Here is a 13,876-nt window from a genome sequence, read left to right as displayed (position 1 = left end):
GTTGCTTCCTGACTCTTATACTCAATGCCTCAACCAATGAAGGTGAGCATATCATATGCCTTCTTTACCACTCTATCCACTTGTGTTGCCACTTCCAGAAAGTTATGGGTTTGGACCCCAAGGGCCATTTGTAGATCAATGCTGTTGAGGGTCATGCCAGTAATTGTATATTTTTCCCATACATTCGACTGCCTAATGTGCAACACCTTGCTCGGATTAAACTCCATCTGCCATTTCTCCACCCATTCCTGTAGCCGATCTACAGTATATCCCTCCGTGTATTTTGAGTCTTCCCCACATCCTGCAACACCAGCTGCAAACTTTCTAGCCAACCCTTCCACGCCATCTATAGATATCACAAATAACAAGAGGTCCGATCATCCTTCCACCACAACCCTCTGTCTTCTATCAGTGAAATCATACGACCAAGTCACTGTTAATCTTATCTTAATCCATTGAATCAGCCTACACTACGGGTGACATTAACACATGCCTTATTGAAATCCATGAAGTCAGCAACATAGAAAATAGGTGCAGGAGTAGGCAATTCGGCCCTTCGAGCCTGCACCGCCATTCAATATAATCATGGCTGATCATCCAAAATCAGAATCCTCTCCAATAACTTCCCTACCACTGATGTGAGCCTCACTGGCCTATAATTCCATGCATTGTCTCAGCTTCCCTCCTTAAAGAGAGGAACATTAGTTACTCTCCAGTCCTCCGGGATCTCGCTTGTGGCTAGACAAGATGCAAAGATCTTTGTCAAGGCTCCTGCCATCTCCTCTCTCAATAACCTGGGATAGATCCCAAGAGGCCCTGGGGATATATCCACCTTCATGTTCTTCAAGAGCTCCAGCACCTCGTCCACCTTAATCTCAAGCTGCTCTTGCATATTAGATTCTCCAGCTTCCTTCATCCTTATGCTTATATCTCTATCTCCTCCTGACTATGTCTCATTATTGTTTTGATATTTGGTCCACTCAGTGGTGTCAGCTGCAAACATGTAGATGGAGTTAGAGCAGAAATTAACCACACATTCATGAGTGTATACGGAGTACAGCCATGGTCTGAGAATGCAGGAGCCGTGTGGAGTACTAGTATGGATAATTATCATGAAAGATGTTTCGTCGCCTATCCTTATTGATTATAGTCTATGGGTCAAGGATCTAGTTTTCCATCTCACTATCTTCCTTGTCGTTCTGCTTAGTGAATAGATGCAAAGTACTTGTTTATGACCTCACCTACATCTCCTGACTCCAAGCACATATTTATCTGTATCCACAGATACTGCCTGTCCCGCTGAGTTACTCCAGCATTTTGTGTCTATCTTCGGTTTAAACCAGTATTTTCTTCCAACACATTCCCTCCTTTATCCTTGAGCGGTCCTACCTTAATCCTGTTTACCCTCTTGTTTTTAATGTACGCACAGAATTTGGTGGCCGTGCACCCTGCTTGAAGTGGTACGAAACTGCACTTGAATTTGGTGGCCTTGCACCTTGCTTGAAGTGGTCGGAAACTGCACTTGAATTTGGTGGCCTTGGACCCTGCTTGAAATGGTATGAAACTGCACTTGAATTTGGTTGTCTTGCACCATGCTTGAAGTGGTATGAAACTGCACTTGAATTTGGTGGTCTTGCACCCTGCTTGAAATGGCATGAAACTGCACTTGAATTTGGTGACCTTGCACCCTGCTTGAAATGGCATGAAACTGCACTTGAATTTGGTGGCCTTGCACCCTGCTTGAAGTGCTCGAAAACTGCATTTGAATTTGGTGGCCTTGCACGCTGCTTGAAATGGTAGGAAACTGCATTTGAATTTGGTGGCCTTGCACCCTGCTTGAAATGGAATAGCCGTGAGTCAACTGCTAGCCCACCAGCCGTGAATGATGTGCCAGCACATCAGGCTTGAGTGACTGAGCTGCCACCCCAATAATCCATTTGGCCCACAATGCCCATACTAGCCCTCTGGAAACCAGTCCCTTCGGTCCACAACACCCATACTAGCGCTCCAGAAAGCCACCAATATTGGAATTGGTGGAGGTGGAATATTGCATTGGGGGACCAGCCCTCGCGTGTGAACATGGGAACCAATGGGTCCCACTTAGTCTAGTATATATATATATATCTATATTATTACTAAAAGTCTGATCTTGACCACTTCCTGTTGTTCTGTATATTGATTTTAGAAAAAACGCTGCCACTTACGGCTGTGATTTTGGCCATCTTACTCAGAGTCCCCCTCCGCTGTGCAGGACAAGAGGATTTTCCCCATCGATGAAAAATAAAAGAGTTATTAGTGTTTAAAAAATGTTGAGATTCTCTCTGCTGAAGGCCACGCCCCTTCCGGAGGGACTATAAAACCCAGAAGTGTTGAGAACCTCAGTCAGTCTCTGCAAGATGGGGGAGCGAGAGGGTCATGTCTCTCAGTATGAGCTGTGAATAACATTGAACACATGTATACTAAACTGTGAGTGTGATTTGAATGACCTTGAGTGCCCTTAATGTGGTTTGAAAATGAAAATGTGGTTGGTTTGAAATAGACCACAGCAAATGGTTGGTGGTGGTGGTTGGTTTGGAACAAAGCTCAGCAAATGGCTGTTGGTGGTGGTTGGTTTGGAACAAAGCTCAGCAAATGGCTGTTGGTGGTGGTTGGTTTGGGCAAATGATTAAAAGTCTAAACTTGACAACGTCCTGTTTGCACTGTATATTGATTTTAGATAAAACGCTACCACTTACGGCTGTGATTTTTGACCAACTTACTCAGTCCCCCTCCGCTCATCAGGTGCAGAGGATTCTTCCCATCAATGAAAAATAAAAGTGTTATTAGCGTTTAAAAAATGTTGAAAATCTCTCTCCTGTCAATCACGCCACGAAGGCCACGCACCTTCCGGTGGGAGGGAGGAGGGATTATAAAACCCGGAAGTGTGGGTGTGGCTCAGTCTCCGCAAGATGGGGGAGGGAGAGGTCACGACTCTGTCTGAGCTGTGAATCAACTGAACACACTGAATGTCTACTGAACTGTGAGTGTGGTGTTTTGTGTGGTTTTATGGTGGTTTCACCCGGCTTGAAATGGTATGAAACTGCATTTGAATGTGGTGGCCCTGCACCCTGCATGAAATGGTATGAAACTGCATTTGAATTTGGTGGCCTTGCACACTGGATGAAATGGTATGAAACTGCAATTGAATTTGGTGGCTTTGCACCCTGCTTGAAGTGGTATGAAACTGCACTTGAATTTGGTGGCCTTGCACTCTGCTTGAAGTGGTACGAAACTGCACTTGAATTTGGTGGCCTTGCACCCTGCTTGAAGTGGTTTAAAACTGCACTTGAATTTGGTGCCCTTGCACCCTGCTTAAAGTGGTCGGAAACTGCACTTGAATTTGGTGGCCTTGCACCCTGCTTGAAGTGCTCGAAAACTGCATTTGAATTTGGTGGCCATGCACCCTGCTTGAAATGGAATTTCAAGGAATAGCCGTGAGTCAACTGCCAGCCCACCATCCGTGATTTAGCTGCCAGCACATCAGGCTTGAGTGACTGAGCTGCCACCCCAAGAATCAATTTGGCCCACAATGTCCATACTAGCCCTCTGGAGACCAGTCCCTTCAGCCCACGACCCATACTAGTGCTCCAGAGAGGCCCCCCCCCCCTCCCCTCCCCGCCACCAATATTGGAATTGCGTTGGGGGACCATGTAAAACATGTAAGGGGAATGAAATAAATAGTAGAGACATGACTAGTACACAAAGTAAAGACAGAATTCAATTCAAAACACAATATGAGTCAATTAATGCACAGATGAAAAGGGAGGGGGACGTGGAGCTAAGGATAGGCAGAGGTGAAGAGATGGGTCTTGAGGCGGGACTGGAAGATGGTGAGGGACACGGAATTGCGGATCAGTTGGGGGAGGGAGTTCCAGAGCCTGGGAGCTGCCCTGGAGAAGGCTCTGTCCCCAAAACTGCGGAGGTTGGACTTGTGGATGGAGAGGAGACCGGCTGATGTGGATCTGAGGGACCGTGAGGGTTGGTAGGGGGAGAGGAGGTCAGTGAGATATGGGGGGGCCAGATGGTGGAGGGCTTTGTAGGTGAGGATAAGGATTTTGTAGGTGATCCGGTGGGAGATGGGAAGCCAGTGAAGTTGTTTGAGGACTGGAGTGATGTGATGCCAGGATTTGGTGTGGGTGATGAGTCGGGCGGCTGTGTTCTGGACCAGTTGGAGTCGGTTGATGTAGGTGGAGCTGATGCCAAGGAGAAGTGAGTTGCAATAGTCCAGTCGGGAGGAGATGAAGGCATGGATGAGTCTTTCAGCAGCGGGAGGTGTGAGAGAGGGTCTGAGTTTGGCGATGTTGCGGAGATGAAAGAAGGAGGTTTTAATGACATGGCGGATGTGAGGCTCAAGGGAGAGGGTGGAATCAAAGATCACGCCAAGGTTGCGGGCCTGGGGAGATGGGGAGACAGTGGTGCCGTCGATGGTGAGAGTGGGGTTATTGATTTTGCTGAGTGTGGCTTGAGTATGTATGTATATATACTCAAAATTCAGGGTGTGCATATTTCCGAAGATCTTTCCTGGACCAAGCACACTGATGCACTGAGCTTTTCTTTTCCCTCTCTCGTTTGTCATATCATACTATGTTTGCATATTCTGTTGCGCTGCAGCAAGTAAGAATTTCATTGTTCTATCTGGGACATATGACAATAAAACACTCTTGACTCCTGACTGTGTGACTATGTTCGGCTGGAGGTGCTGGTGTGCTTGACGTCAGGTTAAGGGTAGAGATGCCAAGGAAAATGCCAGGCACATGCTAGTTCATCGCTAATTTTCCTCTTTATTTCAGTGACCACTTGGCTGAACATCCCGGATCACATCACAAAATGCTCTTCTGGCACTCGCAACCCGAACAATATCATCAGTATCCCAACAACAACAACAGTTACCTCCGGTAAGAATGTCTCACCCTTCCCTACGATACGATACGATAGAACTTTATTTATCCCAAGAGGGCAATTGGTCTGTCAACAGTCATAAAACACAACAAGATACAGTACATGAAACGTGAAATTAAAGTGACGAGTGGAACGTCCAGGATTGGGGATGTGCAAGGATCCCCAATCCTGGACTTACCTTTTGCTTGTCTACAGTCATTGGAGCTCTGTATCGGGTTTGTGTTGATATTTACAGATGTTCTCATGGTCAAACTATCCACAAAATGTCATTATGAATTTTCGAATTTTTAATGATCGTGTTGACCTAACATTTTGAATCGACTTTGGCACTTGCTTATACTATTTGGAAAGAAAACTGTTAAAACTTCACTAAAAAACAAAGTCCTTTTTATATGTAGGAAGGAACTGCAGATGCTGGTTTGAACCGAAGATAGACACCCTAAAGAGCTTGAGTAATTCAGCGGGTCAGACACCATCTCTGGAGAAAAGGAAGAGGTGATGTTTCGGGTCGAGTCTGAAATTTTCGGGTCTGAAGAAGGGTCTCGACCTGAAACGTCACCTATTCCATTTCTCCAGAAATGCTGTCTGACCCGCTGAGGTACTACAGCTTTTACTGTCTATCTTCCTTTTTAGTTTCGGATTGATTAACTTGGTTAATTTGAGTAGCCTTTTTATTATGATTTTATGGCTTTTATATGGCTGAAATGATAAAGAACAGAAACTTCATTAGTTTATTATTTAGGTTTATTATTGTCTGTTGTACCGAGGTACAATGAAAAGCTTTTGTGTGCTATCCAAATAGATTGGATATAAAATACATTAATACAATCAAGTCAACCTCAAGTACAATAAAACGAGCAAAGGGGAAGAGACAGAGAGTGTAAGACCAGTGCCAGTGACACTGCTTTTCAGTAAACAATTATAAATATAAACACAAATATAAACACTGATAAAGTAGAAACAAAGAACTGCAGATGGTTTTTTAATACACCGAAGGACGCAAAGTGCTGGAGGAACACAGCAGATCAGGCAGCATCAATGGAGAACATGGATAGGTGACGTTTCTGGTCGAGGAAGCTCAGCTCAGTGAGGAAACTCAGGTGAACTGGAGTGACGGAGAGAGAGGGAAAGCAAGGGTTACTTGAAGTTAGAGAAATCAATATTCATACGGAAGATAGACACAAAATGCTGGAGTAACTCAGTGGGACAGGCAGCATCTCCGGAGAGATGGAATGGGTGATGTTTTGGGTCGAGACCTTTTTTCAGACTGTGGGAGGAGTTGAAAGTTGTTAAGGGTGAGGACCAGCTCTGCTAAGCAGAGGAGAGTGTTAGTAGACGGAAATTGGCTGGCTGTGGGAGGAGTCGAAGGAGAAGTTGTTAATTCATATCAATGGGTTGTAAGCTGCCCAAGCAAAATATGAGGTGCTGTTTCTCCAATTTGCTCACTATGTCAGTGGGGGAGGGCCAGGACAGAAAGGTCAGTGTGGGAATGGGAGGGTGTTTATAACACGCTGTACTTCGCAGTCAGAGAAGAAAGTCCGCTCTACTACAGGTACTTTGACTCAAAACATTTCATGTTAGGTGGGAACACCTTTCACTGTTCATTCTGCGGATTATACGTATGTTACATAAGATCAAACTAGAATTGATCAAAAGGCTGAACATCTGAAATTTTAAAAAATGCTGAAAATGTTCAGCAGGTCAGGCAGCGGATGCAGAAAAAGAGATGGAACTAACATGGGGAGGCACGGTTGCGTAGCGGTAGAGCAACTGCCTGACAGTCAGAGACCCGGTTCGATCCTGACGATGGGTGCTTGTCTGTGCAAAGTTTGTACGTTCCTGCGTGAGTTTTCTCCGAAATCTTCGGTTTCTACCACACTCCAAAGACGTACAGGTTTATTGGTTAATTGGATGGTATATTGTAAAATTGTACCTAGTCTGCGTAGGATAGTGTTAATGAATGAATGAATACGTTTATTGGCCAAGTATTCACATACAAGGAATTTGCCTTGGATTAATGTGTGGGAATCACTGGTTGGTGCGGACATGTTGAGCCGAAGGGCCCATTTCCGCGCTGTATCTCTAAACTAAAATTTCAGGTTGATGAGCTTTCATCATACTGGAAAAGTTGCAAATAAAACATGTGTTAGGTTATAGAGAACAGAGGGGGTAAGAGAAAAAGGAAGGATTGGATGTTACAGCATGGAGACAAGAAACACAGTGACAAACGTAGTCGATGTGACTCTGAGGACTGTGAAGACCAGAGAATCACAGTTGACAAACTAAAAAACAGAGGATGCTGAAAACCTACAATAAAGACAGTGTTCAAAATACTCATCTAATCTGATGCGCCCTTGGAAAAATAAACGGTTAACGTTTCTGTGCAAATCAGAGGAAATTATGACGATGGGTCATTGATCTGAAAGATTAACGCTACCTATCTAATTACTTGAGTATTTCCATCACTTTCTTTTTTTTTTAAATTACTGCTGACGAGTCTGGGGGAGACAAAGGTGGATGAATGAGTTAATACAAAACTGGGATAGACACTAAATGCTGGAGTAACTCAGAGGGACAGGCACATCTCGGGAAGAAGAATGGGTGAAGTTTCGGGTCGAGACCCTCGTCAGACTGAAGAAGGTCTGAAGAAGGGTCTCGACCCAAAATGTCACCCATTCCTTGTCTCCAGAGATGCTGCCTGTCCAGCGGAGTTACTCCAGCATTTAGTGTCTTTCTACAATTTAAACCAGCATCTGCATTTCCTTCCTACACATACAAAACTGGGAAGTTGCTGGAAATGTGATGACATTTCATCAGAGCTGACCGATTCATCAGAATAGTCAAAATGGTAATTTGTGTAGATAGACTCAAAATCAGAATCAGAATCACACTTTATTTGCCAATTATGTTTTCCAACATATGAGGAATTTCATTGGCCAGGTCAGTCATACAATTAAAAGCAACAGATCACTCAAAAACACATTTACATGAACATCCACCACAGTAACTCCTACACATTCCTCACTGTGATGGAAGGCGAAATAAAGTCCTTCCCTTAGTTCTTCCTCGGTCGTGGGCCTCGAGCCCCCGTTGACGGGATGATCTTGACTCCCGTAGCCGACGGCGTTTGGGCCCTCCGCGTCGAGGCGATCAACTCCCGCATCGGGGGGATGTCAGCTCGCCCGCGCCGGGCGATCGAATCTCGCGTCGGGGCTGGTCGAACCTTCCGCGACATTGGAGCTTCCCGACTAGCCTCTCCCGACTGCGTGCTCTCGATGATAAAGTCCGCGGTGGGATCCCAGGCAAGGGATCAGCTCCGATGTTAATTCCGCTCAAAATAGGTCTCAAAATCAGTCCGAGGAGGCTTCCAGCACCATCGATGGAGGGGCCGCAGAGAACGTGATCCGAAAATTAATCACATCTCCGGCAAGGTAAGAACTTGAAAAAAATTTCCCCCGATTCCCTCCCCACTCCCCCCACATAAAATAAACCGAAGAACATTAAAACAAACTTTTAACACAATAAAAAATAACAAAAAGAATGAAAAAACTAACAGACTGCCGGCAGGGCAGCCAGGGCAGGTGACCCTGGAGGATTATGCTGGAGTAACTCAATTGGACAGGCAGCATCTCTGGAGAGAAGGAATTGGTGAAGTTTCGGGTTGAGACCTCGAGACCCTTCTTTAATTTGATAGTAAATTGTAGTTGTGTGGTTTTCTGTTAAATTGTTCATAAATGTATTCGGAAAGTACTTGATAGTGAAACTAAGTTCTTGTTTTTTAAATTGAGAAACAAACAGTTGGGTCAGCATACCTTCACTGGAATATATCCTCAATATCCAATCTTCTCTGGTCAAAATAAGGCTGCTGGAAAACCTAAGCAATCAGGAAATGTTACGCAGATCAGACACTCTCTGAGAAGAGAGATAGGGTGAGCAAAATTTAACTCCTCAGGTCCGTGGCCTTTGACATGCGATTGCCCGATATGCAGTTGGTTACTTGCTGTGAGCTCTGACTTCGCAGTCCTCTCCCGGTTACTGGTGGTGGGTTGGAGTCCCACAGCCTGATTCGGGAAACTGGGAATAAATAATAACAACAGATGCCGGAAAGATGAACTTTAAAACAACGTTGGGAACTTTTCTGGAAATAAATTAAATTAAAACATTTCGAGTTGTCATGGGCTGTGCACCCTCTGCCTGCACCATCTCTTCCCCATTTATTCTGCGCTCAACTCTGGCATGTTTGTAGATGCAGTCCCGAGATAGTTCGGGAGCCGCTGATTGACTGGGAAGTACAGCGTGTTATAATCCCATTCCCGCACTGACCTCTCTGTCCTGGGCCTCCTCCACTGTCAGTGAACAAATTGGAGGAACAGCACGGCAGCTTCCAACACAGCGGCATGAATATCGACTTTCCTAACTTCAACTAACCATTGCTTTCCCTCTCTCTCCGTCCCTCACTCATCCTAGTTCTCCGGAGTAACTCAGCAGGACAGTTGAGTGTCTGGAGAGAAGGAATGGGTGATATTTCGGGTCGAGACCCTTCTTCAGACTAGTTCTCCGACTTGTTTCACTGCCCTCCTGACTAAAATGTATTGATTGTATGCCTCGTTGTCAACTTCACCTGAGCTAACAATGATCCATTCTACATTTCCATGATCATCGTCCCCTTTGATCTGTTTTTCACACCTTACTCTTTCATATCTCGACTCCCTCTCTCGACTCTCAGTCTGAAGAAGGGTCTCGACACGAAACGCCACCCATTCATTTTCACCAGAGCTGCTGCCTGTCCTGCTGTTACTCCAGCTTCTTGTGTCCAACTGCAGATATGTTACCTGTCCCACTGAGTTACTTCAGCATTCTGTGTCTACAGAGATGCTGCCTGTTCCGCTGAGTCACTGCAGCATTTTGTGTCTATCTCTAGAGATGCTGCCTGTCCCGCTGAGTTTGAGTCATGGAGTGATAGTGTGGAAACAAACCTTTCGGCCCGACTTGCCCACACTTCCCAGCTACACTAGTCCCACCTGCCCGCGTTTGGTCCATATCCCTCCAAACTGGTCCTATCCATGTACCCGTCTAACTGTTTCTTAAATCATCATAATCATAATCATACTTTATTAGCCAAGTATGTTTTGCAACATACGAGGAATTTGATTTGCCATTCAGTCATACCAACAAAAAGCAACAAGACACACAAAATAGATTTTAACATAAACATCCACCACTGTGATTCCTCCACATTCCTCACTGTGATGGAAGGTGAAAAAAAAGTTCAATCTCTTCCCTTCTTTGTTCTACCGCGGTCAGGGGCCACGGGCCTTCCGTAGCTCTTGGCTCCCGTAGCTGGCGACCGGGCCCTCCGCGTCAGAGCGATCAAGTTCCTGCATCGGGGGTATGTCAGCTCCCTGCACCGGGCTATCAGACCCTGGATCAGGGCTAGTCGAACCTTCTGAGTCATTGGAGCTTCCCGACTCGGTTTCCTCCCGAGACTGCGAGCTCTGCAATGTTGAAATCCGCAGGCCGCAGTTGGAGCGTCGATCCCAGGCAAGGGATCGGATCTGATGGTAAGTCCACGCCCCCGTGGTGGGGCTCAAAGCCTCCAGCTCCATGATGTTAGGCCGCAGAGCGACCAGAGATAAGATCCGGAAAACAATCGCATTTCTGGCAAGGTAAGGGATTGAAAAAAAGTTTCCCCTCCCCCCTCCCCCACATAAAACAAACCAGAAAACATTAACACAAACTTTAAAAACTCACTAAATATAACAAAAAAGACGATAAAATTGTTGGCAATGCTGCCATCATGCGGCGCCCCCCTGGTGGTATGTTGCAATAGTCCCTGCCTCAACTACCTCCTCTGGCAGCTGGTTCAATACATCCACCACCCTTTGTGTGAAAAAGTTACTCCTCAGATTCCTATTAAATGGTTTCACCTTCACCTTAAACCCTTGTCCTCTGGTCTTCTATACTCAATGCTCTGACGAAGGCCAATGTGCCAAAAGCCTTTTTGACCACCCGATCGACCTGCAACTCTGCCTTCAAGGAACCATGCACCTGCATTCACCCATTCTGGGCAAGAGATTCTGTGCATCTCATGATTTTATACACCTCTATAAGATCACTCCTCACCCTTCCGCGCTCCAAGGCATAGAGTCCCAGCCTGCTCAACCTCTTCCTATTGCTCAGATTCTCTAGTCCTGGCTACATTCTCGTAAATCTTCCAGCTTGACATCAGCTTTCCTATAACATGGTGCCCAGAACTGGACACAATACGCTAAATGTGGCCTCACCAACGTCTTATACAACTACAACATGACCTCCCAACTTCTATACTCAATGCTCTGACTGATGAAGGCCAATGCGTCAAAAGTCTTTGTGACCACCCGATCTACCTGCAACTCCACCTTCAAGAAACCATACACCTGCACTACTAGATCCCTCTGCTCTACAACACTCCCCAGAGCCCGACAATTCACTGTGTAGGTCCTGTCCATGTTAAGACTTCCCAAAATGCAAACACCTCTCATTTCTCTGTATTAAATTCCATCAACTATTCCTCAGCCCCTCTGGCAAACCGATCAAGACCCTGCTGTGATTTTTGGCACTTGCTAATCTTGCCCTGTACGTTCTCATCCAAATCATTGATATAGATGACAAACAGTAACGGGCCTAGCACCGAACCCTGAGGCACACCACTAGTCACAGGCCTCTAGTCCGAGAAGCAACCTTCTACCTTCACCCGAAGATAGGCGCAAAATGCAGGAGTAACTCAATGGGACAGTCAGCATCTCTGGATAGAAGGAATGGGTGACGTTTCGGGTCGAGACCTATCTTCAGACTGACCACCATCACCCTCTGCTTCCTTCCATGATGCCAATTTTCTATCCAGCTCTCCAGCACTGTGTGTGTGTGTGTGCCTGTGTATCTCCAGAGATGCTGCCTGAACTGCTGAGTACCACCAGCACCGTGTGTGTGTGTGTGTCCATCCCGAGATGCTGCTTGACCCGCTGAGTAACTCCAGCAATGTGTGTGTGTGTGTGTGTGTGTGTGTGTGTGTGTGTGTGTGTATCTTTCTCCAGAGATGCTGCCTGACCCGCTGGGTAATGGGCCTGTCCCACTTAGGCAATTTTTTAGGCGACTATCAGTCATAGCCGAAAAAAAACGGTGACTGGACCCTTCTATGACAATGTCTATGACAAGCGGCAACAATCTCCCACCTAGTCGATGTCAAGCTACCGACAACTGGCGACCCAATCGTCGCGACTTAGGACGTCCACCTACGACCACACCTACGACAACCGAAGTCAACCTACGTCCACCCGCACCAAGACCAGAGAGACCACCTCTGCACTTACTACAACTCAGAACTAGGCAGTGTACCATCGCAGAATAACATGATCTGAAGACCAGCAGCAAACAGCCCACACCAGAAGCAGAAGTCCACCTCTCCAGGAAGAGAGCCCGCAACAGACCACAAGAAAAGGCAATTTTCAGGGCCACCCACATCCTCCCAAAATATTTTAATTTTCAATGCAGTACAATGCTTGTGTTTGTTTTACTGATCAAAATATATGAAACAAGTTTGCTTTTCAATGCAGTGCAATGCTTGTGTTTGCTTTATTGATCAAAATATATGACATTTAAATATTTGAAAGTAATGCCATGAGACACTATTATGAAATAAAATATCTTCATGCATCAATTTGCCATCAAAATGCAACACAGAAACATATCAATATTAAGTGGAAGGCAAATAAATTAAAACTTTTCACAAGCTGTGTGTGATAAAGAATTCACAAAAAGTATTATAAAATTAAATACCTGGTGAGCCTGCTGATGTGGTGATCCCATCAGCCCCATCTGTTGCTCTCCCATGTGTCCCAACAGCTGCAGAGTCTGCAACACACATGATTTCGTTGTGAATATTTCAAATAAATACATTAATTTTAACGTCAAATATTAAAGTCAAATTCCACAAAAATTACTTTAAATATTTACCGGGTGGGAGAAGTTATGGGCCACCTTCATGGCAGCCATGGTGTAGTTGAACCACATGTTTTCTGGTATTTTGAGCAGCTCAGTCTTTAAGAATGCCTGGAAGGTGTCAACAGCTCTCTCATGTGGTGTCTGGGGCTGGGTCATGGCCTGTCTGGCCTCCCTGGCCTCTGTTGCCTGTTGCATGAGCTGCAACATAAATGAGTACGATACAGGTAAGTACATTTGGGAAAAAAAAGATGGATGGAAGAGAAATCTGCCAAAAAAATCCCCTAAAGTACTTACCTGCTTGATCAGCTCCTTCTGACTTGCCCCTCTCTCCTCTAACTCAGTTGCATTAGGGATGGAGCCTGCAGTGGAGTTGGCAGTGGTCCTGCTCCTCTTGCTGTGCTGCTGACTGGTGGAGGGTGTGGATCCAGAGGTTCCCTCAAGTGAATCAAACTCCTCTTCACTTGACATACTGGGCAATGGCTTCTTCTTGTCAAACTGGAAGAAAATAAATGTGTTTTATAAGGTTTCACGACCATCAGGACATGGCAAGCAAGATGACAATCAAATTGTCAATGTCACAATAACTAATTTATAATAATTACCTTCTTGGTGCTCTGTCTCATCTCTGCTCGTACTATATGTGATTTGATAAAGCCCCATTTGTCGATGATCCACTGCTGCCTGGGGGTAAAGTTTATGCCACCAGACCCTGACTTGTTCCCACTCTGCGACAGCTTGCCATATCTTGTTCTCTGACCTGTGAACCACTGACAGAGTTGGGCATCTGTAAAAAAAAAAATGAAGACCAGTGTGAAACAAATTTTTGTTTTCATTATATTTATTCTGGATCAGGAGACAGCTGCAGCAGTAGTATTAAAGGGCCTGTCGCACTATGGCGACCTTATTGGCGAGTTTAGGAGAGTCTGCGCTCACCACAACCTCGCAGCATGGTCGACAC

At 45.5% G+C, this 13,876-nt stretch overlaps 1 protein-coding gene across 6 annotated transcripts in view; it reads right to left on the bottom strand.

The window, feature by feature from the left end:
* The window catches only part of LOC116972391, a 32,758-nt gene that overhangs the window by 17,418 nt on the left and 1,464 nt on the right, over positions 1-13,876 (bottom strand). For 3 of the 6 annotated variants that reach the window (XR_004411793.1, XM_033019991.1, XM_033019996.1), the window contains exons 2-5: positions 13,521-13,702; positions 13,213-13,413; positions 12,931-13,116; positions 12,754-12,828 (exon numbers count right to left, since the gene is read on the bottom strand). Coding sequence is in view for 5 of the 6 variants with exons in the window: in XM_033019991.1 (XP_032875882.1) it covers positions 12,754-12,828; positions 12,931-13,116; positions 13,213-13,413; positions 13,521-13,702 (644 nt within the window). In the remaining variant the exon portion in view is untranslated. Of the gene's footprint in view, positions 1-8,480; positions 9,013-12,753; positions 12,829-12,930; positions 13,117-13,212; positions 13,414-13,520; positions 13,703-13,876 lie in introns of those variants that run through there. The other 3 variants (XM_033019994.1, XM_033019992.1, XM_033019993.1) reach the window with 3 other exon arrangements.

The sequence above is a fragment of the Amblyraja radiata genome, chromosome 4 (genome assembly GCF_010909765.2).
Source record: "Amblyraja radiata isolate CabotCenter1 chromosome 4, sAmbRad1.1.pri, whole genome shotgun sequence".
In the NCBI taxonomy this organism is placed as follows: Eukaryota; Metazoa; Chordata; class Chondrichthyes; order Rajiformes; family Rajidae; genus Amblyraja; species Amblyraja radiata.
Note: the sequence above shows the minus strand (reverse complement) of the source record. Positions and strands in the feature narration are given on the sequence as shown.